The sequence below is a fragment of the Pipistrellus hanaki genome (assembly GCF_964339955.1).
Source record: "Pipistrellus hanaki genome assembly, chromosome: 18".
Classification (NCBI taxonomy): domain Eukaryota; kingdom Metazoa; phylum Chordata; class Mammalia; order Chiroptera; family Vespertilionidae; genus Pipistrellus; species Pipistrellus hanaki.
In genome coordinates, this window is record NC_140520.1 from 29,436,705 (window position 1) to 29,463,764 (window position 27,060).

General features: G+C 51.4%; 1 protein-coding gene across 1 annotated transcript in view; it reads left to right on the forward strand.

Annotated features, from left to right (window-relative positions):
- PLXNA2 (plexin A2) overlaps positions 1 to 27,060 on the forward strand; it is a 211,183-nt gene that overhangs the window by 139,388 nt on the left and 44,735 nt on the right. Inside the window, exons 6-12 of the mRNA XM_084865273.1 lie at positions 120 to 243; positions 2,002 to 2,155; positions 2,771 to 2,867; positions 5,868 to 5,982; positions 13,455 to 13,655; positions 15,685 to 15,781; positions 18,518 to 18,708. Of these exons, the coding sequence (XP_084721399.1) occupies positions 120 to 243; positions 2,002 to 2,155; positions 2,771 to 2,867; positions 5,868 to 5,982; positions 13,455 to 13,655; positions 15,685 to 15,781; positions 18,518 to 18,708 (979 nt within the window). The remainder of the gene's footprint in view (positions 1 to 119; positions 244 to 2,001; positions 2,156 to 2,770; positions 2,868 to 5,867; positions 5,983 to 13,454; positions 13,656 to 15,684; positions 15,782 to 18,517; positions 18,709 to 27,060) is intronic.

A 27,060-nucleotide genomic window follows, 5' to 3' on the forward strand; every position in this document is an offset into this window, starting at 1 on the left:
GGGTTGGGAGAAAGCTGTAATGAGGGGACCGGTCACAGCCTCAGAGCAGCAAATCCCTCTCCCTTACGCCTTGGGGGACAATGGAGCCCTGACCTCTTGCGAATCTGTGTCTGTGGCAGGTGCTCCCGCAGGGACAAGTGCCAGCGGGCCTGGGAGCCTAACCGATTTGCTGCCAGCATCAGCCAGTGCATGAGCCTCGAGGTGCATCCCAGCAGCATCTCCGTGTCCGAGCACAGCCGGCTGGTAAGTCAGTCACCCAGGAGGATGGGGGGACACGGAGCGCACACACGGGTGGGCGGGTCCCTTTAACACTCACACAGGAAGCTGTAAATGGATCGTGCTTTGCATGCTCCACGGAAGCTATATTTATAGAAAACCCGCGGCAACTGCCATGGGAAAGGGCACCGTCCTCCTGCATACGCCTTGCAAATTCATTATCCATTGATCTGTTTTGTAAACCTCGATTTTGCATTTAGCAACCAGCATCTACAACATCCTGCAATCCGATAGTAGATAACGCGTTCTTTGGTAGATGCTATATTTATAATCCTCCACTCACACAGCCCTTCACAGAAACCTGAGAGTTGCGTGTGTGTGTGTGTGTGTGTGTGTGTGTGTGTGAGAAAGAGAGAGAGAGAGAGAGAGAGAGACTTAATTCACAGTGTGTGTGTGTGCTTAAAGAGAATATTAAAGAGAAGACAATAGCCCTTAACCACCTGTCAAAGTGCAACCCCAAATATTTCATGTCCTCAGGGCCCCTCACAATTATTTCATTCTGAAGGTTTATGAGCATTCACGAATGTTAATTAGTTAATGAACCTTCCAAGATTCCCGTTCATTCATCCCCACGGGGAGGTTTTGGCTCCCAGGGAGCTGAGGGAACAAGTAGCGGAGTTTGTACCTAAGTCTCTGGGCCCCATGGAAACGAAACTGGGGCAGAGATTCAGCAGCAAGCAAATGTATGGGGAGGCGAGGGGACACCCACTGTGTCTGCCAAGCCCGCTGCTGCTAAGTCCCACCAGGTGCCCGTAGGAAGACCCAGGGAGACCCATCGATGTCACGACTCCCAGTGCGAAGGCCACAGGGCTGATGTCACTGTGACCCCTTCTGGGCACCCCCCACCGCCCGAGGGAGCCAGTGTCATTTCTCACATACTGTTCTAAATTTCACTTAGAGGTGATATTGTGGTAATTGAGTACAAGCTCACTTCCAAGTGCATTGAATTCAGTGCAGCATCTTGCCATTCAATGGTTTCTCGAGCAGCAGATTCTTCTGGCAGTTGGGGATGATTTTACCATTCCAAGGAGGGTGTTCACACTTGAAAAGGCTGGACACCTCTGGCCTAGGTCACCAGAAGCTGTTCCAGGTGACAGCTGACATCATCCACGTCACTGGTGCCCATTCCCCGCCTTCTCTCATCCTCTGTGCACCCTGGGAAGTGACTGCCCCTCCAGGGGAGCTGCCAGCAGGCCGAGAGCCCAAGAGGGACAAATAAACAGAAACTCGAACATGTCCACCCCATTGATAAGCAGCCCCAGAACCTCTAAGAACAGGCAGCCAGAGTGAGGAGCTGGCTGCCTCTCACCAGCCTGGTAAGCTCCCGGAAACCTCCAGGCTGGTGACCCTTAATCTCCTAGGAGCCAAGGCTACAGCTTGGGAAGGGCTCAGCTCATGACTTTCTTTCAAGCTTGCATGGTTTCATGTCAAAATTAGCGGTGTCTGAGATGGATATGGGTACCTTTCCCCCTAGGGCACCCAACCCCAGTCATTCATAATAATATTAATAAAGACCATTGACCCTGGCAGCGTTGCTGAATTGTTCAGTGTCAAAGCCAAATCATCTACATCAGCATCCTTTCTCAGAGATGAAGTCAGGCAGATGAGAGGCCATGGCAATGGCAGGGCCAGGACCACGGCCAGGTCTCCAGGTCCCTGAGGCTCTTCCAAGGGCATCAGCTCTTGGCTCCCGAGTCTCTTTGCAGCTCTTTGCTCCTCCCACAGCTCAGCCTGGTTGTGAACGATGCTCCAGACCTGTCTGCGGGCATCAAATGTGCCTTCGGAAACCTGACGGAGGTGGAGGGACAGGTGTCTGGGACCCAAGTCATCTGCATCTCACCTGGGTCCAAGGATGTTCCTGTCATCCCATTGGATCAAGGTAAGAAGTGTCTGCCACCAGAGTCACATGCCGGGGCCGGCCCTCTGAGGGAGTCCAGGAGTAGAGAATGCTGGGAACCGGGGTGACCAGAACCAACACAGAAGTTGCCTGACCAAGTCTCCTTGTGCCCAACGCCCAAATGGGCTATAGAACGAGTTTGAGAGCCAACTGACACGCCTCAAAGAGAAACGGAGGAACAAGGAAACCCCTCGCTCCCGTTTGGGTTAAGGCTGCACTGGTGTACAAAGCATTTTTCTAGACTACCGTTCTCGGAATGGCTGTGGCTTCAGCCAGTGGTTTCCAGCGGGCTGCTCTCCGTAGAACTGGAGGCTTGAGGGGGTTCTGGCTTAATCCTTCTAAAAGTGTTTCAGTAGCTGAACTTGCCAGACCAAAGCCTGGGGCTCTGTGGGATGTGACGGATGACTTCCTCCCTAAGCCAGGGTGTGGGGCCCCCTGGGTCTCAGCAGGATGAAAGGGACTCTGAAGAGATGACTCAGGCAGGTGCTGTCTACCACCTGTGCCCTGCGCGCCCTGAGATTGCCAAATGGTTTGCCCTCAGGCTCTCCACCGGGCCCGCAGGTTGCCACCTCCATCCTTTTTTCTTTATTTTTCCAGACTGGTTTGGGCTAGAGCTGCAGCTGAGATCCAAGGAGACGGGGAAGATATTTGTCAGCACCGAGTTCAAGTTCTACAACTGCAGTGCCCACCAACTGTAAGTCCTCGCCAGAGCCTTGCCCTGGGTCTGGATGTGGGTGTGGGGTTTCTCTGAGCTCGGATCATATCGTATTCACCTCCCAGTCTTCCTACGGGGCCCAGTGCATTGTCTGGAACAGGGGAAGTTCTCCATCAAGGTTACTTTCCAGTTCCATTCAGTTTATTCAGTTCCATTCATCTGAATGGCAATCACAACCAGAGCCTCTGGTCTCATTCAGACTCCCTTGCCTGTCTCTCCCCCACCCACCCCCCCACCCACCCACACACACACCCAAAACCCTACTTCCAGCTCTCAAGCTAAAAGAAAGTTTGAAGTAAAAGATAAGGACCATGGTCCAGAACCATAAGAAAAAGTCTTCATTTCTGACCAATTGGTGGAGCATTTGAACATAGAGATTGACAGTGGGTAGAGTGTAGGCATGTCATCCATGACCAAATGAAGAGGGACTCAGAGATAAGACTCAGCTCTGCATGCAGCTACCCCCAGAGGAGGGACTGGGATGGGGCAATAGCCTTGCCCAGCACCCAGGATAAGGACCTGGGCTGGGAGAGGGAAAGGAGCGTTTAACTCCACTGTGGTCCAAACCCAGCCTTCAACTTTTTAAAAAGGAGGTGGGAACCAGATTAAACCCCAGCCTCCAGAGGGGCTTGAATATAGCTCAACTGACTTCACCAGCTTCTATGGCAGCAGAATGTCTACCAATGGGTGCCCACAGCTATGAGTCCTACAGCTGCTTAGGAAGCTGGAAGAGCTAGGAGCAATGAAGAAATGGATCCACATTCAGTTTCTGCTGATTTTCTCTGGGAAAGAAACTGAGCCTTGTTTCATACAAAGCGGGAACAATGGTCACTGGACCAGTGACCTTGGACATTCAGCAAGGAGCGAGATCATACCAGAGGAAACAGTAATTGGGAATATTCTATGGACCCATTTTTCCCATTGTTTGGGACAAGGACAGCCTGAGGTCTACATAATAGGCAGATGTCCGAGGCATCACGTCTATAGGGTGGGCATGATGGGCTCAGCAGCCACATGGGGAGAGGGTCTGTTTGCAGCTAAACCTGAGAGGAATCTTTAGCCCTTAAAACAGACCAATGAGCCAGTCCTCATTTCTCCCCTTCTCTGCTCTTGATTTTGATGATTAGAATCATCTGCTAGAGTTCTCGGGCCTCCCCAGTAGTTAAGGAAGGAGACATGGCTGAGCCCCATTTGGGACAAATCAACAGATGTGCTGAGAAAGGACAGGTATTAAAAATGGGGAGGAGCCAGGGCAGGGCAATAGGGCTGAAGGCAAAACAGACAGCACTGCCCACTAGCCACTGATTCTAATCCCAGATATCCGGGTTCTGGGAAATGCAAGCATCTTGGGAAAAGAACCTCCCAACCTTCTTCTCAGACCCCAACACAGTGGTGATGGAAGACACTGTTTGTGAGCGCATTCGCATCTCCATGGCAGTCCAGTGCGATGTCACCACTTTCAGTCATGCATTGCTGTGGCAACAGAGGTGCTGTCCCAAGCAGCAAGTCTTACGGAAGACAAAAAAAAAAAAAAAGAAAAGAAAGAAAGCAGGTCTCCTTGGCAGCACAGGTTCCATCCTTTTATTACCAAAAACTGTCTCTCTTGGCATTCATAGTAAAAAGTCACCGAACCAAGTTCAGTCTTTCCTTTTAGTGTCAACTGAGGCCTGCAGAGGACAAGTGCTTCAACGAAAGACACAAAATCAGTCCGTGGAAGAGCCAGGCTTAGAATTCCATCTCACCATCCTTGGACCATGGTCATTATTTACTTGCTGAATCGCAAGGTGTTAGCAAGAATCAGTCAATCTGGCCTAAGCTCATAAATGAAGTCCCTTTAGGCATATCGGGAGGGAAAACAAATGGGGGAGATGAATGGAGTTGGCTAATGCACCCAACACATAGCCCTCCAGGTTGTCCAGTCATGAAAGGCTAGGCTAAGGAAGCTGTGGAGGGGCAGGAAGACCAACCCAGTCACAGAACCCATTCCCATTATAATGGTCTGGTCATACACACAGAGCCAAAGTCATATGCACATCCTGCAGGTAGAACAGCAGGGAGGGAAGCGCTCACCCTGGCAAAAATGCATGAGCCACACAGCCTACTGCCACCTATGCCTGGCTACTTGGTCAGAGCCAGACAACGTTTCCATTTAATACTGTTTAACTCCCAAAGCTCAGGAACACAAGTGATGTGAACCAATCATTTACAAATGTGATGTGAGAGTTTGAAATAACAGGTCATTTAAGGACTTGAAAATAATACATTTAGCATTGTATTTTTCAAAACCATTTCCTATACATTCTCTGATTTGATGCTAAACATCCCTTTGGAGGAGCCAGGAAAGTTTGATTACAAACAGATGAAGACATTCCTACTCAGAAAGTGGAGTGACTCACTCGGGGTGACCCCAGTGGCAGAGGCAGAGGCAAGACTGGAATCAGAGCTGCCCAGTTTCTACCCCAGTGCTCTTTCAGCCTTTTTGTCTTATAAGTAGGCTTTTGAAGGGTTTCCCAAACACACTCCATTGGGTTTGAACTCTTAGTTTCTGAAGCAATATGTTTTACTCAGCCAGAAAAGTGGAATTTGCCTGGAAAACTTCATATTGGTGTTTGCCAATTCCTATGGTGTAAATACTCCCTGTGGCCTACTTCAAGCTATCAACCCACTTGCAAAATTCCTGAGGCTATAAATAACCGGTTCTCATGAACTGATACAGGCCAGCTCTAGCACACCTGTGCTTCATAAGTTACAATATTTCTACTCTGGACTCATTTATTTATTTTTTTTCAGTTCTCTCATCCTGTGAAGAGCTTAGAAGGAGAATCCACAATGATCAGTGTTGAGGGCTGCCCCATCAATATACTCTCCTGAGAATAAGACTAGGAAAACAGACTAATATCAGGCTACATAGGCTACCTCATGCCCTTATCTTCCCTCTCTGCTTCCTTCTCTTGGCCTCTAACTGTTCGTCCTTGGCAGGTGCCTGTCTTGTGTCAACAGCGCCTTCCGCTGCCATTGGTGCAAGTACCGCAACCTCTGCACTCACGACCCCACCACCTGCTCCTTCCAGGAGGGCCGGATCAATATTTCGGAGGTAAGCGGGGATCACGTTGGCCTGGCATTGTTCCCAGTGAATCTGAGTGGCCCTCCCTTTCAGATGGTCAATCTCCTGGCTTCTGCCCATCTTGGTCTCCTTCCAGAGATTCTACATGTGAGAAAGCCCTGTTGTTATAAAGTTCGGAACATGGCAGGAAACAACCCAGAGGCAGAGAAAGTGCACTGTATCTGCTAGACTCCCAAGACTCTATGAATTCAAAAGCTTGAGGGGAACGGAAGGTGGAGGCTGAAAGCTTAGAGGAAACATATCCCACCAAACAGACTCCAGGGTCTAGAAAGTGTGGTGAATGGCATTTATTCTTTGAGTCTAAGCCCTTTGCTTGGCTGCAGGCATGGTCTAGTTAAATGGAACATTCACTCTCAACCATTCTTTCATGCCAGCTTCTCTTCCAAGTGTGAAATTCAGTGATTCTTTGACTCTGATGTATGACTGGGTGGGTGGCCTATAGAGAGAGAAATTCAGTGAGTGAAAAGAACCAGGCCTTGCTAAAAGTCCCATTTTATTATGTAGTCAATGTTTCATCCCTAAGGCCTGACCCACCTTTGTTTTCAAAACAATGGAAAAACAATTGCTTATCTTTCTATAAATATTCCATCCAATGATGATTCACTGATGTGGACTTTCTTACATGTCCACGCTCTGCCTTGGTACAATGAAGCCTGCTTGGTCAATTACCCTTCCCCTTCCCAGTGCTCTTCACACCTATGGGTAGTCAGTGGCTGCATTTGAACAATTGTAGAGATTTTATGCATTCACACAAATGCACATGTGCATATATACACACCCCTCTTTTTTTTTTTTTCCTTATAATTTTCAAGCAAGGATATTTTTCCATTGACTTTTAGAGAGAGTGGAAGGGAGGGGGGAAGACGGAGAGAGAGAAACATCAATGTGACAGAGACACATCAATTGGTTGCCTCCTACATAGGCCCAGACCAAGGCCAGGGATCAGGTCTGCAACTGAGGTATATGCCCTTGACTAAGATCAAACCTGGGGCCATTCAGTCTTTGGTCCAACACTGTATCCACTGAGCCATACTGGCTAGGGCTAATCATCCCCTCTTAGTCTACCTTTTAGAAATCCACAAACATAAATAAGTGACGAGTAGCATTTGCACTTATTGCTATAGCCTCTCTACGCATGTCTCCCTCTGCACTAAACCGCAAGATCCTTGCAGGCAAAGGTTACATCTTTAAGTCCTCAGTGAACGTTTGTGGAATGCTTGTGGGATGCATGCCTGAAAGAATGAATGGACCACTCTACCCTAATGCCATTGATAGAAAGGGTTCCTTGGATCTATGTGTCTAAGATATCAAGAAATAGAGTCTCATGTGTCTCCTACTCTTGATAGATGTGCTGGTTGCTTTCATGGATAAACATAACAAAGTAGGCCTTGATATATAGCACACCGCACACCTCAAATATCTTACAATTTTATTTGTCGATTACACCTCAAGAAAGCTAAAGGGAGTTTTTAAATTAAAATAAAAAAGGAAGTAGGCCTTTGAAAGGTTTCCCAAACACATACCCTTGGCCTTGAACTCTTAGTTTCTGAAGCAATATGTGTTATAGTCAGCCAAAAAAAAAAGGAATTTGCCTGTCATATAAGAGAAACAGAGACAGTGCCCAATGGAACAGACCCACCCCAGGTGCCTCCTGATGGGATGAGATATGGAGTAGTCGCTTAAAAACCCAGGAAAGCTTTCTTCTCCAGCCAGTTGCTGGGCTTTGACAGAGCCAACCAGTAAGCAGTGCACGGGTCTTCATGGACCCTGGGAACCCAGTCCAGCCCGGGGTTCTGCAGGAGCTGAAACTGCTCTCAGGCCTGTCTTCTCGCTGGTCGGAGAGGCCTGAGAGCGCATGGAGAGAATGGAGTGGGCTGGTCACCCCAGTTTGGGAATGAGTGGAAGAATAGGAAGGGAGGGAGGTGGGACAGGAAGCATAGAAGCCACAGGCAGACCAGCTCAGGCAGCAAAGGATCCAGATAGTCTCAGAGACTGGCCTTCACATTGGCCACTTCTAAACTGCTAAGTTCCTTTAAAAAAAAAAACCAAAACATAAATAAATGGAGGTGGACCACAGGAGAGTAAGAGAGAGAGAGAGAGAGAGAGAGAGAGAGAGAGAGAGAGAGAGAGAGGCAGAGACAGAGAGAGACTCAGGACAAGAAGGAACAGCTGCTGCATTTGCTCCTAGGGGCTCCCCCTCGGGCAGGAGAAACCCAAAGCCAAGCCTGCAACCGCCAGCAGCTGGAGCGAGGGCAGGAGTGTCACAGAGCAAGACAAATAAACTGCCTGGTGTGGAGGTGGTGGTGGTGGTGGGGGGGGGGGGGTGGCTGGGCCCCAGAAGGCTAATTGGAAGCATGCCGGCCTCCATTGCGCCTTTTAGAAGCCACTGGGACACAGCTCCCTCTCAGCCCCGGGGCTGAGATTCAGGCCTGAGGTTCATCCAGGCAGTCCGCAGAGCTGAGCCTGAGAGGAGCCCGCACCCACCCCTTGCACCTCAGGATTGAATCAGTCCGGAAAGAGGCCTGGGGGGGACCCATCGCCTTGTAGTTTTGCTTTTCATTCTCAACGTCTGTTCCCTGGAGTAGGAGAGGTGCCTTTGTCTCCCTGCACCTCCCACCTCCCTGAGCTGGAATGGGGTGGATCCCTCTCTTCCTGCTCATAGGCACCGGCCTCGGGTCCTGGTGGGCTCTCCAGAAGCCGGTGAGGGAAGCCCAGACTCCATCAGCCCCTGAGTCTTCTCAGGAAGGGAAATAAGGTGCAGCGGGTTGCCAGGCCTCACCACTGTGCAGCCCATCCCAACACATAGCTCCCCCCCCCACTCTATCCACCCCGTCTTTCCCCCCACCCCGCCCCCACCACTCCCAGCCCTGCTCTCTGTCCAGAGCTCTGCCTCTGGGAACCCCATTCCAAAGAATGTGGGGGCAGCAAAGATGCACGTGTCCAGCTTTGGAGAGGTTCCCCAACTCGACTAGGAGTCCTCTCTGACAGCCTCAGGTTCTTCTGGGGATGGGAAACCCCGTAGGTGCCTCTTCGGGGTTCCTAGAATATCTCTTTTATACTTGCAGTAAGGCACCCCCTAACACTGAATCAAAATGTTAGGTCTGTACTTCCTAGAAACAACATATAACTGATGAGCTGCGTTGATTCGCATAGCAACACGAAGGCGTTACACGTTTGTAGTTCTCTCACATGTGACAGGAGCTCTCAGTGTGTGTGTGTGGGGGGGGGATAGGGGGGGTACAGAGCAGCAGCCACAGCACCTGGGAACTTGTTAGAAATTCAAATTCTTGGGCCTCATCCCAGGTTCGCCCGAAGATTGAGAACCACTGACATATGGCATCTCAATTGATTCTCGCAACAGACCTGCAGTTTCACATAATTCATATCTGACATATATAGTAGCCAAGATGCTACAAATTCAGGATTTTTGCCCAAGGCTGCGGAGAACGTAAGCATCTAAAAAAAGCTGAGTACAGTCTGCTTTCTCCTGAAAATCAGGGCCAGTTAGCGTCTCTGTCTGCATGGCCACAGCCGCACGGGAGGACCTGACCGGTCTGGCCCGCTGCTGCTGGTCCTAAGGGTTCAGGCGGGGGAGAAACTGCCCCTGGAAGGTGGGTCCCTAGTGCCACACCCAGAGACAGAGGCCACCGGCCCGTGTGGTCAGTCTGCTCACTTCCTTCCAGAGGACTGCTGGCCCAACTCCACGCGGAGACTTGACAACAAGGAACCGCTATTCTGGAGCGAAGGCAGGTGCAAAAGATGAAAACACAGCAGTAAACACTTACTGAGTGCTTACTCTATAAGCAATCTTTTAAATATCTGTGTATCTCATTTACTCTATGAAGTGGACTTTATGAAGGAAAAATAAACTGAGGTTTAGGTAGACACATGGGAGAAATATGCAGTAGTAGTATTTAACCTGGTTCATCCCATGTATTGCCATTGACGACATACTTTTATACCCTTTCATGCAAGCTAGTGTCGTCAGTGATTCTCGGCCCCGTTTTCTAGGTGAGGAAACGGAATTGCAGTTGAACCACCTCTTGAACTCCCTTAAGGTCGTGAACTAAACCTCCCTCCTCTTCCACTGCTCAGAGCACAGGGGATCTCTGATGGGAGCCCCCAAATCTCCCCTTCCCCGGGCTGGATCCAGCCGCGACACGGTGTTAGCGAGCAGCGTGCACGGGAGTATGTGTGGCTTTCAGCTTTAAAAGCTCATCTCCCTCCATGGCTAAGCCAGGCCTAGTGAGATGTAGATACATAAATATCTTCTTTATGCCCTGCCCCAGGGGAAAGATAGAACCAAATAAATCCGATTAGTGGCCCGGGATGCTGGCTGCTCTCTCTCTTTGAAGTCCAGTGGGTGAAGATAATGCCATTTTCACGTGGGAGAAGCCGTTTCTCCCACGTGGAGGGTCCCCAGCACGGAACGCTGGCGATGCACAGCGGAACGGGAGGGCGATGCCACCCTAAGGTCCTAGGGCTCCTGTGCCAGGGTCCTGCCCTCCCTGGGGTTGTGTTGCCTCCTCCCAGCCTCCCCGTGCCCCTGGGATATTCCCGAACACCTCTGTTCATCCTGATGGCGACTCGGGTGGCTGCGAAGGAGATGGTGCTGTGCCTAGAAACAGAGGAATAAGATGAGCTCCAGAGGCCGGTCCACGCTGGGAGGCCAATAGTAGCAACAGGCATCTTATCAATGTTAGTGACAGTCCTTACGTCCCACGGAAGAAGAAGCATAGCATGGCTTTTTGTCTCTTGTTATTAGGACAGGAACTGTGTGTGCGTGTGTGTGTGTGTGGTGTGTGTGTGTGTGTGTGTGTGTGTGTGTGTGTGTGTTTATTCTTATTGTTTTAGCTGAAGCTGTCACAGAAGCAAACAGGTTGGAGAGGCCTCATTGTAGCTGATGAAAGCCATCACCTTCCTCAGGCTCCGGAGGTATTGCATTTCCGACAATTCAGCCATTTTCTCGGCCACCCGCTCTGCTGCGCCTGCCTTCAGCCCCGGCCACTAATTCCCACCCAAGACTTGCTGCCCCCTCAGGGCTGCGTCCTCCAGAGGTTCTCACAGCCCCATGGGTCTCTGTCTTCCCCTGTTTCCCAAGAAGGCATGGACCTGGCTGCCAACCATTTTTTTTTCTTTTGCCTGGAAGACTAGCAGGACGAATCCTACTCTCTATGGCCTGAGAGGAACAGCCAAATCCACAAGCAAAAGCATAAGCCATCCTTGTCTCCTGGGGCAGTCTTGGAGCCTGTTTAGGCATTTGGGAAGCCCCCAGGAAAACTGTCTTTAGCCCAGCCGGGTGTAGCTCAGAGGCTGAGCATTGACCCAGGAACCAATAGGTCACCGGTTTGATTCCTGGTCAGGGCATATACTCAGGTTGCCGATGCGATCCCCAGTGGGGGGCGTGCAGGAGGCAGTAAATCAATGATTCTCTCGCATCATTGATCTCTCCCTCTCTCTCTCTCTTTCTTTCTCTCTCTCTCTCTCCCCCTCCCACCCTCCCTCCCTCTCTCTTCCTTCCTCTCTGAAATTAATAAATTTTTTTTAAAAAATTTGTCTTTAAATGTATTGCCAGAAGGTCGGTCTAAAACAGCAGACCATAAGGAATTTTTGTAAAATGTTAGAATTTCTTAGGAAAAAAAAAAAGAAAGAAAAAGAAAACCTCCTAAGAGCCCTCATAAAGTCTCTTCTCTTGATTCTTTAACCTCCAAGCTGAATCAGATTTAGCCCAGACAAAGAGCGAGGATGTGTACATGTGTGTGCATCTATAATATTGCACATAATAAAACCAATACCTATAGAAGTATATCTTTTTTGTTGAAGTTAAAAGCATTCTACAATCCTGTTTACTAACCCAAGACATTATACTTCCAAAAGCACAGCTTTAATGCTCTGCTGCTGAAATCTGAATTTGTTCTCCGGGCTCATTAGAGATGAAAAACAACGGCCATCATTTACAATGTGTCAACTAGTTCCAGGTCTGAAGATTTATTTATTCTCTCTCTCTCTCTCTCTCTCTCTCTCTCTCTCTCTCTCACACACACACACACGCACGCACACACACGCACACACACACACACACACACACACACGCACACACACGCACACCGTACCTCGGCCTCATTTCTAGTCTAAATTAACATTCCAATTTATTAGACTCGATGGGATTTTTTTTTAGCCACTCACAGGAAGCAGTACCGTAGGATGCCTGGCTTTCCCTAAAGTGGTGTTTATTTTTTTTTTCTGGGCTATAAATATATGAAAGGCTCTGTCAAGAGTACCCACAGGGAATAAAGGTGAAAACCCGGGAAAGAGCAAGTTTATGAGTTGGCAGCTTGAGGGGCTGACTTCTGAACAGGGACCCCTCTTTCTGGGGTCACCCTGTGATCCCAGCTCTTGTGGAAAGCTCACCTGATTGGGTCCTCGCCTGCAGCTGGCCCGCAGGCCGGGGTCAGCATCGGAGCTTCGTGCAGGCCTCCTAGATGGGTTTCCATGGGAACTTCCCCCCAGACTCCCCAGAGCACCCTCTGCGAATTACAGCAGACAGGAAGGGGATAGGGAGAGAAGCACCATCTTCCAGAATTTTCCTCATTGATCCCTAGAAACAAGAAATGGTTGCAGGGGGAGGTGACAGCCAGGTCCTCACTGAGCGAGGCTACTGGACTCTGTCTTCCTTAGACAGGGACAAAGTGGGCAGGGGATCGGGGCTGCATTGGGGCTGGAGAAGCAGCATCTAGGAACAGAACTGGGGGAAAGCAATCACTTCCTTTCTCAGGGTCCTTCTCAGAGCCTCTCCCCATCAAGACCTGGGGTGTGTGTGTGTGTGTGTGTGTGTGTGTGTGTGTGTGTGTGTGTTTCAGTTTTGTTTTCAAAGCAACGTGGCATCCATGCAGGGCCTGGTAATGAAATGAGATAAAAGGCCAGAGCCAGGGCTCAGAGCATTGCTGGGAGGCTGACCAGACTCCTGGGAAGGCCTCTGTGGGAGCTGGGAGCTGAGGCTGCCGATAACAGACCGCCTCAGGCAGGGACAGCACGAGGGGCTGGGGAGATGCATGGAACCGAGAGGAGGGGGGTTCCGGGTTGGAGGCAGAGACACAGGGAGCCTCTTTCATCCCGTGTCTCGGGAGATAAAATCCACATGCTGCCACACCAGTGCCTGGAAATTAATTCCTGAAGGGTAACATGCATACCAGGTCCAGGACAACTTGCGGGTTGGGAATAACGCGATCAAGGCCGGGAGCTAAGAGATCAATCTCGTTTTCCCTGCTGGTGCCACGTGCCCCTGGAGGGAGGCATGTCTTTCTTCCGGGCAGCCCATCTGGACACCAGAGGGTCTGGCCTGGCATCTGGACACCAGAGGGTCTGGCCTGTCCTCTGCCCTGGCTCTGGTGAGCAGGAAGGTGTGAGCCGGACAGACGGAACCTCTCTGCTTGCTCTCCCAGGACTGCCCCCAGCTGGTGCCCACAGAGGAGATCTTGATACCTGTCGGGGAAGTGAAGCCCATCACCCTGAAGGCTCGAAACCTGCCCCAGCCTCAGTCCGGCCAGCGAGGCTACGAGTGTGTCCTCAACATCCAGGGGGCTGTCCACCGGGTGCCCGCCCTGCGCTTCAACAGCTCCAGCGTCCAGTGCCAGAACAGCTCGGTAAGAGGACCAGGGCCTGGGCCCTGCCAGAAGCAGGGCTTCTCTCACCCCTGCCAAGGCCTCAGCCTGGCCTGCCCCAGCTTCCAGAACCTCCCAGGTCCACAGGCGGATCCCAGAGGCAGAGGACAGAAGGGCAGGCACGCTCACCAGGTGTGTGTGTGCCCCCCCCTTTCCCCCCCCCTCCCCCCGCCGCAAGCATCGATCAGGCGACGGTGTCAGAGGAGCTAGACTGCTCTGAGCATCCTAAAGGCAGACCCAGAGCGCTGGGCCCTCTGAGTTGGATGAGCGCCTCTCGGACTTTGGTGAAACTTCAGCCAAAGCCAGCCAGACCCCACAAACCCCGTCCCCATTCAGGGAGTGGATAAACCAACAGGAGGGACCAGCAGGAAAGCAGGATGGGATGGGGGGAGGAGGGAAGGAAGGAAGAAGTGGAGGTCCTGCATTTCAAGAGCAGCCAGGGTTCAACCAATTCCAAACAAAGGAACAAACGCCAGACAGAAAGCCCGAGGTGTTTAATTATAATAGCAGCCCGGAGAAGATCTCCTATCTGCCAACTCCCTGTCTCTGCAGGTGGGAGGTCAGCGGGAGATGGGGGGGTGATGTGACAAAGGTGTTGAGGGAAGCTAATTCGCTGGGGAGAGATAAAGAGGATCTGGGCCTGTTATCAGGGAGCTGTCAGATTGCCGGGTCACAGGCGCTTGATGGAATTTGTAATCGGTGGAAGGCCGCCAAGCACAAAGGGAAGTTGGGACAAGAAAGAAATGGAACAACAAAGGGAGAAGGTGGGGGGAGGGGGGCCCTCCGGGCAAAAGGGCTGATGGGGACATGCCCTGAGAGCTAAGTGGCTGAGGCTGAGGCTGTTCCTGCAGAGGGGGTTCCCAGAAGTCCCCTTCATGGAGACACATGGCCTGGGCCACAGAGAGAGGCTCTTCTGACGTGTGTGGAGGGGTTACACGTCCTGTGTGGGGGCAGCACCATAGAGAGTCGACTCCCGGCCACAGCTTGAGGCTGTTCGTGGCAGAGCTGATCAGGTATCTGCCCATGAGGCTCTGGGCCCTTACCTAGCAGAGTGTTGACCCAAGGTCAAGCTCAGGTGCAGAAAGAAAGAACCATGCAGGCCCCAGCCAACCGTGTGTTACTCACATGCTCTGCTGGAGGCTCTTGGTTTGCAGGCAGCACATGCACCTCTGGAGAGAGTAGACTTGCACAGGAAACAGTCCCAGGTTGAAGACAGAAGTTGGCAGCCCCAGGGGACAGAGAGCCTGGAGAGGGCTGGCAGGGCTGGCAAAGGAGACACCTGGGGAAGGCGAGTCTGAGCTAGCCCAGGAAGATAAGGGTTTGTGAAGGACCATGCCATAGGCAGAGGGGGCCATTCCTTGTGAGGAGAGAGCAGAAACATGGGGGGGGGGGGGGGGGGACATGGGCGAGTAGGTGTGCAGCCAAGTGGATTCAGAAATTTCTGGAGGAGAGCAGAGAAGGAGAAGGTTGGAGGAGTCGGTTTGGATCTGGAAGGCATTGAATGCAGAGCTAAGGGGTTTGAGCAGGATCCTGTTGGCCTTAGTAACTAGGCCCGTGGTGGGCAAACTGCGGCTCTCAAGCCACATTCGGCTCTTTGGTCCCTTGAGTGTGGCTCTTCCACAAAATACCACGTACAGTGCTATTGAAACTTTGTGGCCCATGCGCAGAAGTCTGTTTTCGGCCTGGGCAAGTCTATTTTGAAGAAGTGGCATTAGAAGAAATTTAAGTTTAAAAAATTTGGCTCTCAACAGAAACTTCAATCATTGAACTGTTGATATTTGGCTCTGTTGACTAATGAGTTTGCTGACCACTGAGCTAGGAGCCAGGGTGAGGGCCTCAGAGATATTTGAGCGGCACATGGGGTTCCTCTGATCAGCCCTCTGATGCTTTCTCGGCCCAGGGAACTGGAGCCCCTCGCTCCTTTCCTGCTGTAGCCCCAGTCCCCTGAGACACCCAGCATCCCTGCCCCTGAGGCAGCCTCACCAGCATGTGCCTCTGCCCTCTCCCGCAGTACCAGTACGATGGGATGGACATCAGCAACCTGGCCGTGGACTTCGCTGTGGTGTGGAATGGCAACTTCATCATCGACAACCCTCAGGATCTGAAAGGTGAGCGGCTCCCTCTGGGTAGCGTTTTTGTTTGTTTGTTTGTTTTTGTTCGTTTGTTTTTAAATATATCTTATTGATTTTTCTTACAGAGAGGAAGGGAGAGGGATGGAGAGCTAGAAACGTCGATGAGAGAGAAACATCGACCAGCTGCCTCTTGCACACCCCCTACTGGGGATGTGCCCGTAACCAATGTACATGCCTTGATCGGAATCGAACCTGGGACCCTTCAGTCTGCAGGCCGACACTCCACTGCTGAGCCAAACCGGTTTCGGCTCTGGGTAGCGTTTTGATCTGTCTGTGACCCCGGGCAAGGACGGGGCCTGCGGGATCAGAGCCTGCGGCCGCTGTGCCATGAATAACACGCCGCCTCCATCGGCGGAACACTTCCGAGGGCCCGAGAGCAACATTTGGAGCCATCAAAGGAGTCCTGTTGGGACCCCTGTTTTATTACAACCAGAGCATCCTCTATGGCTGCCGGCTCGTCACGGCTCTCCTCGGCTCCCGAAGGCTTTGAAGTGTCTGTGGAACCTGACCCAGGAGAGCAGCAGGTGGCATGTCCCACCGGCTGCCCTGGAAATGGGGATCTTGTTTCCAATCTGGTTCTGGTCCCGTCCTTGCACAAAGAAGGTTTTCAAGGCTGCTCCGCCGGTCCCGGAGTGGGTAGGAGAGGCCAGCGTGGGGACTCAAGTGCACAGCGGGCACAGCAAGTTCAGGAAGGAGCTGGGCTGAGGCAGGGGGCTCCCCCAGAGGCTCACCCTCATTCATCGTGTGCCGCTCCTCCCATGTGCCAGGCAGGTGTAACCTCAGTTCAGTCAATACCAACATTCCATCTTGCTCTCAAGACATGACAAAGGTACCTCCAATTTGATGAGCACACATTGATTATTTTTTAAATATATATTTTTTTTTATTTCACAAAGGGAGCAGGGGAGAGAGAGGGATAGAAACATCAAAGATGAGAGAGAATCATGTATCGGCAGCCTCCTGCACACCCCACACTGGCGATCCATCTAGCCTGCAACCCAGGAATTGAACCATGTGCCCTGACCTGGAATGGAACCATGACCTCCTTTCTCAAGGTCATCCTGAGCATCCCATGAGATGCTAGACATGGACCCTTTGTGCACAGTGACAGATGCTCAGTATGTGCTTGCTCAGTGTAAGACTCCTGTTTCCTAGGATTCCTACCGTAGGAAGCCATGGGCAGGTGGGTGTTTAAATCTCGTCTCTACAGCTGGGACTGGAGACACTTAACAGAGCAGAGGAACAGGATGAGAACCTGTGGAAGAATAAAACAATCACTCCTTCCCTGGGGCCTGCACACGGCCTCCCGCAGAGTCATGCCAGGAATCCTGAAAGCTATGTCTGCTTGACTTGAGCTGAAAACCACTTTCTGAGTATTCTGCTTCTATAGATTCTACTTGGAACTCATGAGTTCAAAACACCCAGCAGGCAACAACCAAACCCCAGGCTCACAAGACAACGTTCTGCTAACTGGTTGGGCAAGGGCTTTAAGTCAGGGAATGACAAGAGCAGCAGCAATGGATTTGCAGACTTCAAAGTGACCTGCTACGTGGCCACTTTGTCCTCTCTGGGGACAGCCTCTCCATCCACAGGGGCAGGAGCAGGACGGTGGTAACCCTTTCTGACACCTCTTCCCACTGTGCAGGGCCAGCTGCCTCCTTGCTCAGTCCAGCAGCACAGCCAAGTGGAATTTCAGGATCCCAGGATCCCAGCTTGGGGCACTCACCTAAGTGAGCTCCAAGAGTGAACAAATCTCTGAGCTTCATTTCTTAAAAATATTTTTTTATTGATTTCAGAGAGGAAGAAAGAGGGAAAGAGAGATAGAAACATCAACGATGAGAGAGAATCACTGATCAGCCACCTCCTATATGCCCTTACACTGGGGATCAAGCCCACAACGTGGGCATGTGCCCCAACCAGGAATTAAACAGTGACCTCCTGGTTTATAGGTTGACGCTCAACCCCTGAGCCATGCCAGCTGAGCTCTGAGCTGCATTTTTATGTGAAATGGGGAAGTTAGTCCTCCCATCTCAGGATGAGGCCGCATGTGAGGCATAAGAAGGTAGTTTGTGTTCAAAGAAAAGACAATAAGCAGGTACAGAACATCAGGAATGTTACAGGCCCAGTGCTTAGCACTGAATAGATTACATCTCACTCAAACCTCACAGAAAACGACGATTATCCCCATGTATGGATTAAGTAAACAAGGTCCCAGGAGGTCAAAGTCTTTGTCACGTGGCTCAGGAGGGGTGAAGCTTCCATTCAAGCCCACAATCTGATTCAATCTGGAGCCAGAACTTTTCAGTAATATTAAAAGTGTATGTATTGCCTTTATATTTTTAAAATATTTTATTATTGATTTCAGAAAAGAAGGGAGAGAGAGATAGAAACATCAATGATGAGAATCATTGATTGGCTGCCTCCTGCCTGCCACTACTATGGATGGAGCCCGCAATTGACTGGAATGAAACCGTGACCTTCTGGTCGACGCTCGATCCATGGAGCCAAACCAGCGAGGGCACTGTATTGCCTTTCAGTGATTGCTAAGATGTCCCACTTATTGTGAATGGTTCATCCATTGTTCTGGCAATGATCAGGACGATTATTGATGCTATCTTTGGCTGGGGATGTGTCTGTCACACCTGTAAGAAGAGGGTCAATTGTGGGAAGCCCCGGCCCACCCCCTCTGAGTCCGCCCTTCTGTCTTTGCAGTCCACCTCTATAAGTGTGCGGCCCAGCGGGAGAGCTGCGGCCTGTGCCTCAAGGCCGACCGGAAGTTTGAGTGCGGCTGGTGCAGTGGCGAACGCAGGTGCACCCTCCACCAGCACTGCGCCAGCCCCTCCAGCCCCTGGCTCGACTGGTCCAGCCATAACGTGAAGTGCTCCAACCCGCAGATCACCGAGGTGAGTCCCCCGTGCTCCAGGGCAGAGTGGGATGGCCAGGAGCTAACCCCAAGGCAGTGGGACGGGAGTGCCAGCCGAGCCTCGGTGGAAGAGTTCTTGTCCCCTCGGGGGTGTCGCGATGGCCCTCGTCCAGGTGTCAGTGACAAGTGCACAGAGGTGTGCTCTCGCGCCTGTGCAAGAATGTGCATGTACCCAACAAGAGAGGCAGAGCCAGGCCTGCTGGCCGGGAACGGGTGACGGCACTGGATGGGAAATTGGCCGTGTGGTAGGTGAACGTTTCGGAAAGCAGGTTTCGCTTTCCTCAGCAGAAATGGGGTTTCAGCAGCTGAGATTAGCTCCAAGTCACACAGTTGAACACGGAAGGAGGAAAGGCAGGCACTACCTCAGCCACCGTGCCATTTCCCAGGGTTTACTCTGTCCCATGTTGTATGTGCATTTTAATGGAAAGAAACAGGCAATTCATTATCCTGAAAAAAAAAAAAAAGCATGATGTTTCCTGAATAGCAAATTGCAAAGGACAATGAATAGGTGATGTACGTGGAAATGCAGCTGCTGTGGTTCGGGCGGCCTGGGAGAGGCATCTCAGAGTTTAACTTGGCCGGCATGAACGTACTCATCACCCTTCACCGCTCCCAGTCCACTGACTGTCTCTGTGGCTGGGAAACCAATTGCACTTCCTCTGGTTCTATGGTGTAGAGGCCTGGGCAGGCACCGCCATGGACTGCGTTTTAAGCAGGAGCTCTGTTCCTTTCCCTGCCTCGCGCTCCCTCCCGGCCAAAGAAAGCACCTCTGCTCTCCCATGGGTAGCCTGGTCCTGGGAAACCTCTGAAGCATCCTTATGATCATATCCAAGATGCAGAGCAGAGCAAAGAAAACCCTCGCGGTCAAACGAATATTGGTGTTTTTTAAAAATATGTTTTATTTGTTTTTTACAGAGAGGAAGAGAGAGGGATAGAGAGTTAGAAACATCGATGGGAGAGAGTCATCGATCAGCTGCCTCCTGCACACCTCTTACTGGGGATGTGCCCACAACCAAGGTACATGCCCTTGACCAGAATTGAACCCGGAACCTCTCAGTCAGCAGGCCAACGCTCTATCCACTGAGCCAAACCGGTTTTGGCCAAACGAATATGGGTAACCTACAGCGGGGTCATTTGGAGGGGGAGCACATATCCATGCATGGCTTTGGTTGGCACAGTCTCATGCGGTCCTCACACCCACCTTGGGAAGTGTACATTCCCAGCTCCATTTGACAGAGGAAGACAACGTGGCTCCGAGGAAGGGAGTAAGTTGCCCAAGTTCACACAGCCATTAAGCGTCAGAGCCCCAATTTTAGCTTGGATGTATTTGATTACAAAACCATGCTTAAAGCCTTTACCTTTTTGCTCAAGTAACATAAAACAAGCAGTCATACTTCCCCTTCCTCTATATCTGACCTGTCCAGCTGCTATGGACCAGAGAGAGGCCGTCCATGCCCAGGGCAGCATATCCCAGGGGAAGCGCAGTGCTGGAGGCAGGTTTCTGCACCCAGGCCCTCAGGCAACCAATAGGAAGGTGCTCTGAGACTGTAGACACTGCCTCTCAAAGACTGGGCTTCTCCAATCCCATTGCACTTTCAGATGTGGCCAGTGGCGGCGCCCACTGGCTTTCCCCTGTGCATTTATTTATCTCACAGGAAAGAATGCTTGCAGGGCTGTCCCAGCCTCTGCCCTCAGACAGCTGCACCCCCCTCCAGCCCCCCAACCTGCTCAGGGCTCCACGCCTTCACCCTGATAGTCATGATTTCCAGCAGCTGTTGGCCTGGAACGTGCTCTATTCTGTAATTCTTCTTGTGGATGCAGTTGTGGCCTCTAGATCTCGGCGCCTGTGTCATCGGGGCTCTTAAATGAGCCCAGGACTCTACCATCACCTCCCACCTCTGCCAACCCTGGCTGCTGCTGCTCCCGCCCCATGTGTCCACTCCCTGACTGGCAGCCCCCCCTCCCCCCAGCCCCAAGGCAGGCTTCTCCCCGGGAAACCTCTGCCTCCACCGCCCCTGCTCACTGACCGGGGACTGACAGGCTGCTCTGCTCACAGAGGACACCCAGCTTACACGATGCTAATTAACCCCCTGAGGTAATTTGGCTGTAATTGATTTTCCCAGAGAACATAGCAGCAGGAGCCAGAGGCCCCGAGCAGTGGGGTCTCCTGTTGGGGTTTTTCAAGCAGAGGCGGTGGAGAAAGGGATGTGCATCTTGTTGGAGAGACAAATCCATGCTGTGCCCCAAGCCATTGTGGGCAGATCATTCTGGACAGGACATGGCAGGGAAGGAGGACCCAAGCCTGGAACGTTTGACTCACTGTTACCAGGAATATTTCCTTTCACTTTTCATCTCCTACTTCCAACCTATCCTCCTCTCCCTGTACAAGTCATTTTCAATTTTTTTTTTAACTTTTAATTTTTGAAATAATTGCAGACTTTAACAAAAGGCCCAGAAATAGAACAGAGAGCTGTCATGTACCCTTCACCCAGGTTCTCTAACATTAACATCTTACATAACCACAATGTAATTATCAAAATCGGGAAATGAACCGTTGATACAAGAACGCCATCTCCTATACATGTCTCGTTCGCATTTTTGCCTGTTGTCCCTCTGACATCCTTTTTTTCGGTCCGGGATCCAACCCAGGGTCATATGTGACATTCATTGCCATGTCCCCTTCATGCTCTGATCTTCCTTTGTGTCTCATGACCTTGATACTGTGGAAGCATGTAGGCCCACTATCTTGTAGTTGTTCCTCCACTTGGATTTGCCTGGTGTTTCTTCCTGCTTAAATTCGGGTTGTATGTTTCTGGCAGTGAGCACTAACAGGAAACATTTGTAGGTTACATGTCAAAAGGACACAGGGGCCAACCTGATTTGGCCCCAGTGGGCAAATCTGTGGCAATTTTAGCAAGAAAATAAATAACGATCCTAACGGGTGGTGAGCGATAGAATAAAATGAGGATGTGTGGTCCTCCGTGATATAAATAAACAAGTCATGGAGGAGAGAGAAAGCTCTTCTTTTTGCTAGAATTTCAGCTCATAAATGTAGAGGGAATTATGGAAATAGAAAATCATCGTTTGGCAAAAACTCACCGTGATAATTGTTTGAGGCAAGAATGGCCAATGAATGTTAAAATGAGTGGATGAAAGTATGATGAGAAATGGGATATTTGCATAGTCTCCGGCTATCTCCCCCAGGATACTTATTAATTACAATAAGAAATAGTAACTTTGCAGCAAAAACACCTGGCACCCACCGCCTCAGCCACGGGACCACAGTTAACATCTTAGAAATAAGGGAGCTAACCTCATGTGCCCCTCCATAGCATGTGCTAAGAATAAGAACATGACCTCATTTCTACGGCTTTTTCCCCCCTCAAAATGTAAAATTTGTTTAAAGTAACTTTTAAGAAGAATTAACTTATTTTCTTTACCCCAGCTTTCTTGGCCAATTCCTTAACATTCACATCGGTCTTTTTCATGATAATTAGAATTCTTTGAGATCCTTGCCCTTTGTCTCCTCCTTGTCTCTGGCCCTTAAGGGTATCACCTCCGTGCAAGCCCACGTGCAAACAGAAGCCATTTCCTCTGAAGAGCCTTCTTGAGGGGTGGGAAGAGGGGGGTGCTATGACAGCTGTGAAGGCTGCTGAGGTCGGCAGAACTTCCCATGCTGGACGTAAACTGGAGCTGGAACGGGTGCTGTCCTTCCCAGGGGCGGGCAAATCAATGAGATGCAACCCCAGTGAAGAGTTCTACTTTAGGAAAAGGAGTGGGCCCGAGTTCAGTTAGAGGAACAGCTGTGTTCTTCCTTAACCCCTCCTCGTTACCCCCGCTGTCTCCATGACAACCAAGCCCACCCCTAGAGACCCATCTCTTATGGCAGCCTCTTGTAAGACAAGTCTTATAGCCTATCGGATTTCCCAGTTTGCATAAACTTCAGGTTAGGACCCCCTCAGGACCCGCCGTCTGCTCCTTCCCAGCCGGCCCGTGTTGTGATAATGACGCTGTCCCCCGTGGGAGGCATCCCCGGCTGCTCCCACTCCAGCTGTCATCCTGGATGTCTCTGCACGTGTCACCTGTTCAACCCCAGGAACAGGCGATGTGCAGAGGGTTGGGAAGCCCGGGAGATGCCTGGCCCGTCGCGTTTCTGTTCCCCCCAGCGTGTGCTTCGGGTCGTGCCGGGACCTCGGAGCGGGGGAGGTGATGTGCCACCCACTAGACAGGAAGGCTCCGGAAAAAAACATTTTCCAACAGACTGTGAGTGGGCAGCAACCAGCACAAAGGGGAAGGATACAGCATACGTTCTTTGGGAGGAGACATTTGGGAAGGGTCAAGGGGCGCTGGGGCTCATGTGACAGAGGTCTCCACTCAAAGTAAAAGTATTCGTTGTTAGCGCAGCAGTTACAAGACACTACCAACGGGGCCGCTTAAACAATAGAAATTTGTTTTCTTATCGTTCCGGAGGCTAGAAGTCCAAGATCAAGGTGTTGGCAGGGCTGGTTTCTTCTGAGGGCTGGGAGGACAATCCGGTCCATGCCTCTCCCCCAGTTTCCAGGGGTTGTGGCAATCTTTGGCTTTCCTTGGCTTATGGAAGCATCACCCCAATCTCCAGCTTCATGTCCCCATGCTGTTCTCCCTGGGTTCATGTCTGTCTCCAGCTTTCACAACAGTAAGACCCCAGTCATGTTGGATGAGGGCCAGCACTAAGGATCTCATTTGAACTTGGTTTCCTCTGTAGAATCCTGCCTCCAAATAAGGCCATGTTCCAGTCTAGGTAATGGGAGCTAAAGCTTCACCATATGGATTTGGAGGGGACAGAGTTCAACTCATCACAGCATTCTGAGAACTAGGACCATTTGGATCCCAAAGAATGTCCCTGTGTGTTTCTGAAGTCACCTGCCACATTGCCTAGTGAGGGGACACACATGCCAGGCCGCCCGGATCCTGGTTCTGCAGTTGTCTCTCCATTGATCACCTTGTAGCCTTTGCTTTATACAGTTTTCAATTTCACTAACTTCCCCTACACCTCACTAGTTCCTGCTCAGGGGATATGCATTCCCTTTAACGTTACCTTAGGTGCACATAACTAGGAGAGAAAACCCGCTGCAGAAATCCGTGTTCACCCCCCTCCAAGGCCAGGCCTGAATCATGTTGCTGTTTGATAGGATCCAGCGCTCTGGCTTCCTCCTGCTTCCCTCCTGCCCAAATAATTTAAAGTAGATCTCTCCCCCGCCCCCCCACCCGGATTCCCTCAGATGCAAATGCATTTGTGAGACCATTCAGGGAGCTGGACCTTTACAAGCGTTTATCTGTACGGCTGCCTCCGATCTCTGCAGCAAAGGCCAAATGCCACCGGCCCAGGCCCAGAGTGACTCGCTGCAAAGTGCCCGACACATGAAAGAGAAGTCGCCCGCTTTGCCGAGGAACAAGTCAGCACTCTGATCCCCGTGCATTTGTTTGCAGGCCTCATTAATATAACATCCCGGCAACACACCGCTAACGGGGAACGGTGTCAAGATGAATAATGGAGTTGCTCTGCTGAGATAACAATTAGGTTTTGAATGTCCTATCAGCTAAGACAGAGGCAGCCAGGATTCATGTCGGGTAGCAGAGCTGGCACCACCAGGGCTATGGATTCCTGCAGAGCCATCAGCTGGGCTCTCGCCCACCGTGAAGAGTGCACACACACACACACACACACAAACACACACACACTCACATACACACCAAGTTGCAAAAGAATGTGACAGTGTGTTATCTTGGATGAGCATCCGGGTATCTTTGGGATCCAGGGAGAGATCAGCATTTGCAGGCACAAAGCTGGCATCACTGCTCTCTATGGTTAGAGAACTTGAAGCAGCAGGAAAGGAGTGAGAAGTCAGGAGGAGAAGTGGTGTCTACACACTCTAGACGTGTCCTCACGGACTTGTCTGGATTGTGGCCGCCTGAGCTCTGATCCACAGTGTGACCTGAGTCCCCACCAAGAGCAACACCAGAGGCTCACCTGCATGCGACCCAGAGCCACTTGCCCTGGCGGGTGTGGCTCAGTCGGTTAGCACACCATCCCGTACACCAAAGGGTGGCGCCAGGGTTTGATTCCGTCAGAGCACATACCCAGGATGTGGGTCAGGGTGTGTGTGTCACGCAGCCAATCCACGTTTCTGTCTCACATTGATGTTTCCCTCCCTTTCTCCCTCTTTTCTTCCCTTTCTCTGTCTAAAATCGATTTTTAAAAAATACAACAGAGCCATTTTTCCTCGGGACTTCAGCTAGCCCAGCTTCTGCCCAGATTTCTTACTCATAAAATGGTAATGAGAAAAATAATTAACTACCAGTCCCTGAGTGCTTAACCTGGCACCTCGCATGGGGCTTAGCACCTCGGTATGTTCACGCATGTAGACCTTACAGGGACTTTTAGGAGGTAGAACTATTATAATTGCCAGCCCCATCTGACAGGTGAGGAGAGCAAGCCTCTGCGAGGTGCGGTAACGCTCCTGAAGGCACTGCTAGTGAGTTTTAGGACTGGGACTGAACCCTCCGCTACTTGGTGCTAGAGCCCTGCATTTGACCCGTAGACCATCCTCAACCCGTCTCCTGGGCTCACTTAGACAAATGGAACTCACACCACAGGCTGGAGACAGGGAGGGTGCTGGCCTCTGGCCTCAGCCTGCCGCTGGGGATGGGGAGAAAGCCAGTGCCCACTCCCAGGGAGAGGTGCCAGGGGTGGTCAGGGTCAGAAGGAAGGGTGGGGAGAGAACATTCCCAGGGCCAGGGGCAGAGAGGAGGGAGGAGGGAAGCTGAGAAGTTTGGAGAGATCTCGGTCACCAGCAGAGCCAAACTCGGAGCTTGGAAAGCAGCAAGCACGACCTTAGCTGAGGGAGAGGGGACGGGGCCTGAGCAGAGGGAACCCTTGGGCAGATCCGCTTGAGTTGACCCAGGGTCTGCCCAGGGTGGGAGGACGGCCAGCTCAGGTGCTGTTGAGTGGAGGCTGAAAGCACAGGATAGACTGGCCCAGCTCTGCCACTCCCTGTGCAACCTTGAGCAAGTGACTGAACCTCTCTGGAACACTGTCCCTATCTACACAACGGCCATCATCATGGTCCCTCCCTCCGAGCGTGTTTTGAGCGCATCGTGGGATAAAATATTGAAAGCCCTTGGCACAACTCCTGGCTCGTGATAAGTACTTAGTAAGTGCAAAGCCGACCGTCATCATTAGTAGAACCGTGAATGACCTGGAGCGGATGCGGGTTCTGTCTTTTCTCTCTGTGTGTCTGTCTGACAAGAGGTATAACCAGAGGAAGACGGGTCCCAGGATGGGAGCTGGGCTTTGTGAGGCGCCCACCAAGAAGGGGTTCTCCTCTGACCCCTTAAGCCCGGACCCTGTAGGAGGCCCCCACTCCACCCCAGCAAGGCTCCTGAGCCCCAGGAATGGCTCACCCCACACCCCCCAGGCTGCACAGCCATGGGCAGGGCCCTGGCACCTCCCTCCCCACTCTCTGGTGCAGCTCCTGGGAGCGCTCCAGCTGTAATTAACCAGCTGCATGCGCTGGCCCCAGGGCAGCTCCGTGGCACAGTTCCCTCCAGACCGCTCCGTGCGTGGCTGCGAGACGCAGGGTGAGCGCAGCACCACGGGGACCGGTTTCCAGGTCACGGCACCCACATTGGAAACACGCATGACACAGTCCGGCAGGAACACAGACCCGGCTGCAGTGCTGGGCACGGCTCAGCTGGACTGGGCTGCGGGCAGGGGGCCCTGAGGAGGTGAGGAAGCGGCTCTCCACACCAGAGGCGGTGGGAGGCTTTGGGCGTGAGATGACCCAGCAGGACACAGGACTGTCCCAGTTAACCCCCAGCCATCAGCTCACGCCAGCCTCACCCGCATCCTCTGGCTGAAGATGAGGCAGAGAAAGAAGTGCTTGGCCTGGACTCTGACAAACTAACCCCTTTATACCCAGTTCTGGCCAGTGACTCCTTCTCCGACGGGGTTTGAGGCTGTTGGACTCAGCCCTTCACCCTAATGTGTTCCCACATTTTCTTTTTCGAATCCTGCAAATAGACAAACACGATATAGTCTACAACCAGGTAAAAAGCCAGTACTCTTTAAGGCAAGGTAATAACTGAGCCTAATGTCCCATTAAGATGCAAATAAAGATTTCTTTCTTTTTAAAAAAATATATTTTATTGATTTTTTTACAGAGAGGAAGGGAGAGGGATAGAGAGTTAGAAACATAGATGAGAGAGAAGCATCGATCAGCTGCCTCCTGCACGCCCCCTACTGGAGATGTGCCTGCAACCAAGGTACATGCCCTTGACTGGAATCGAACCC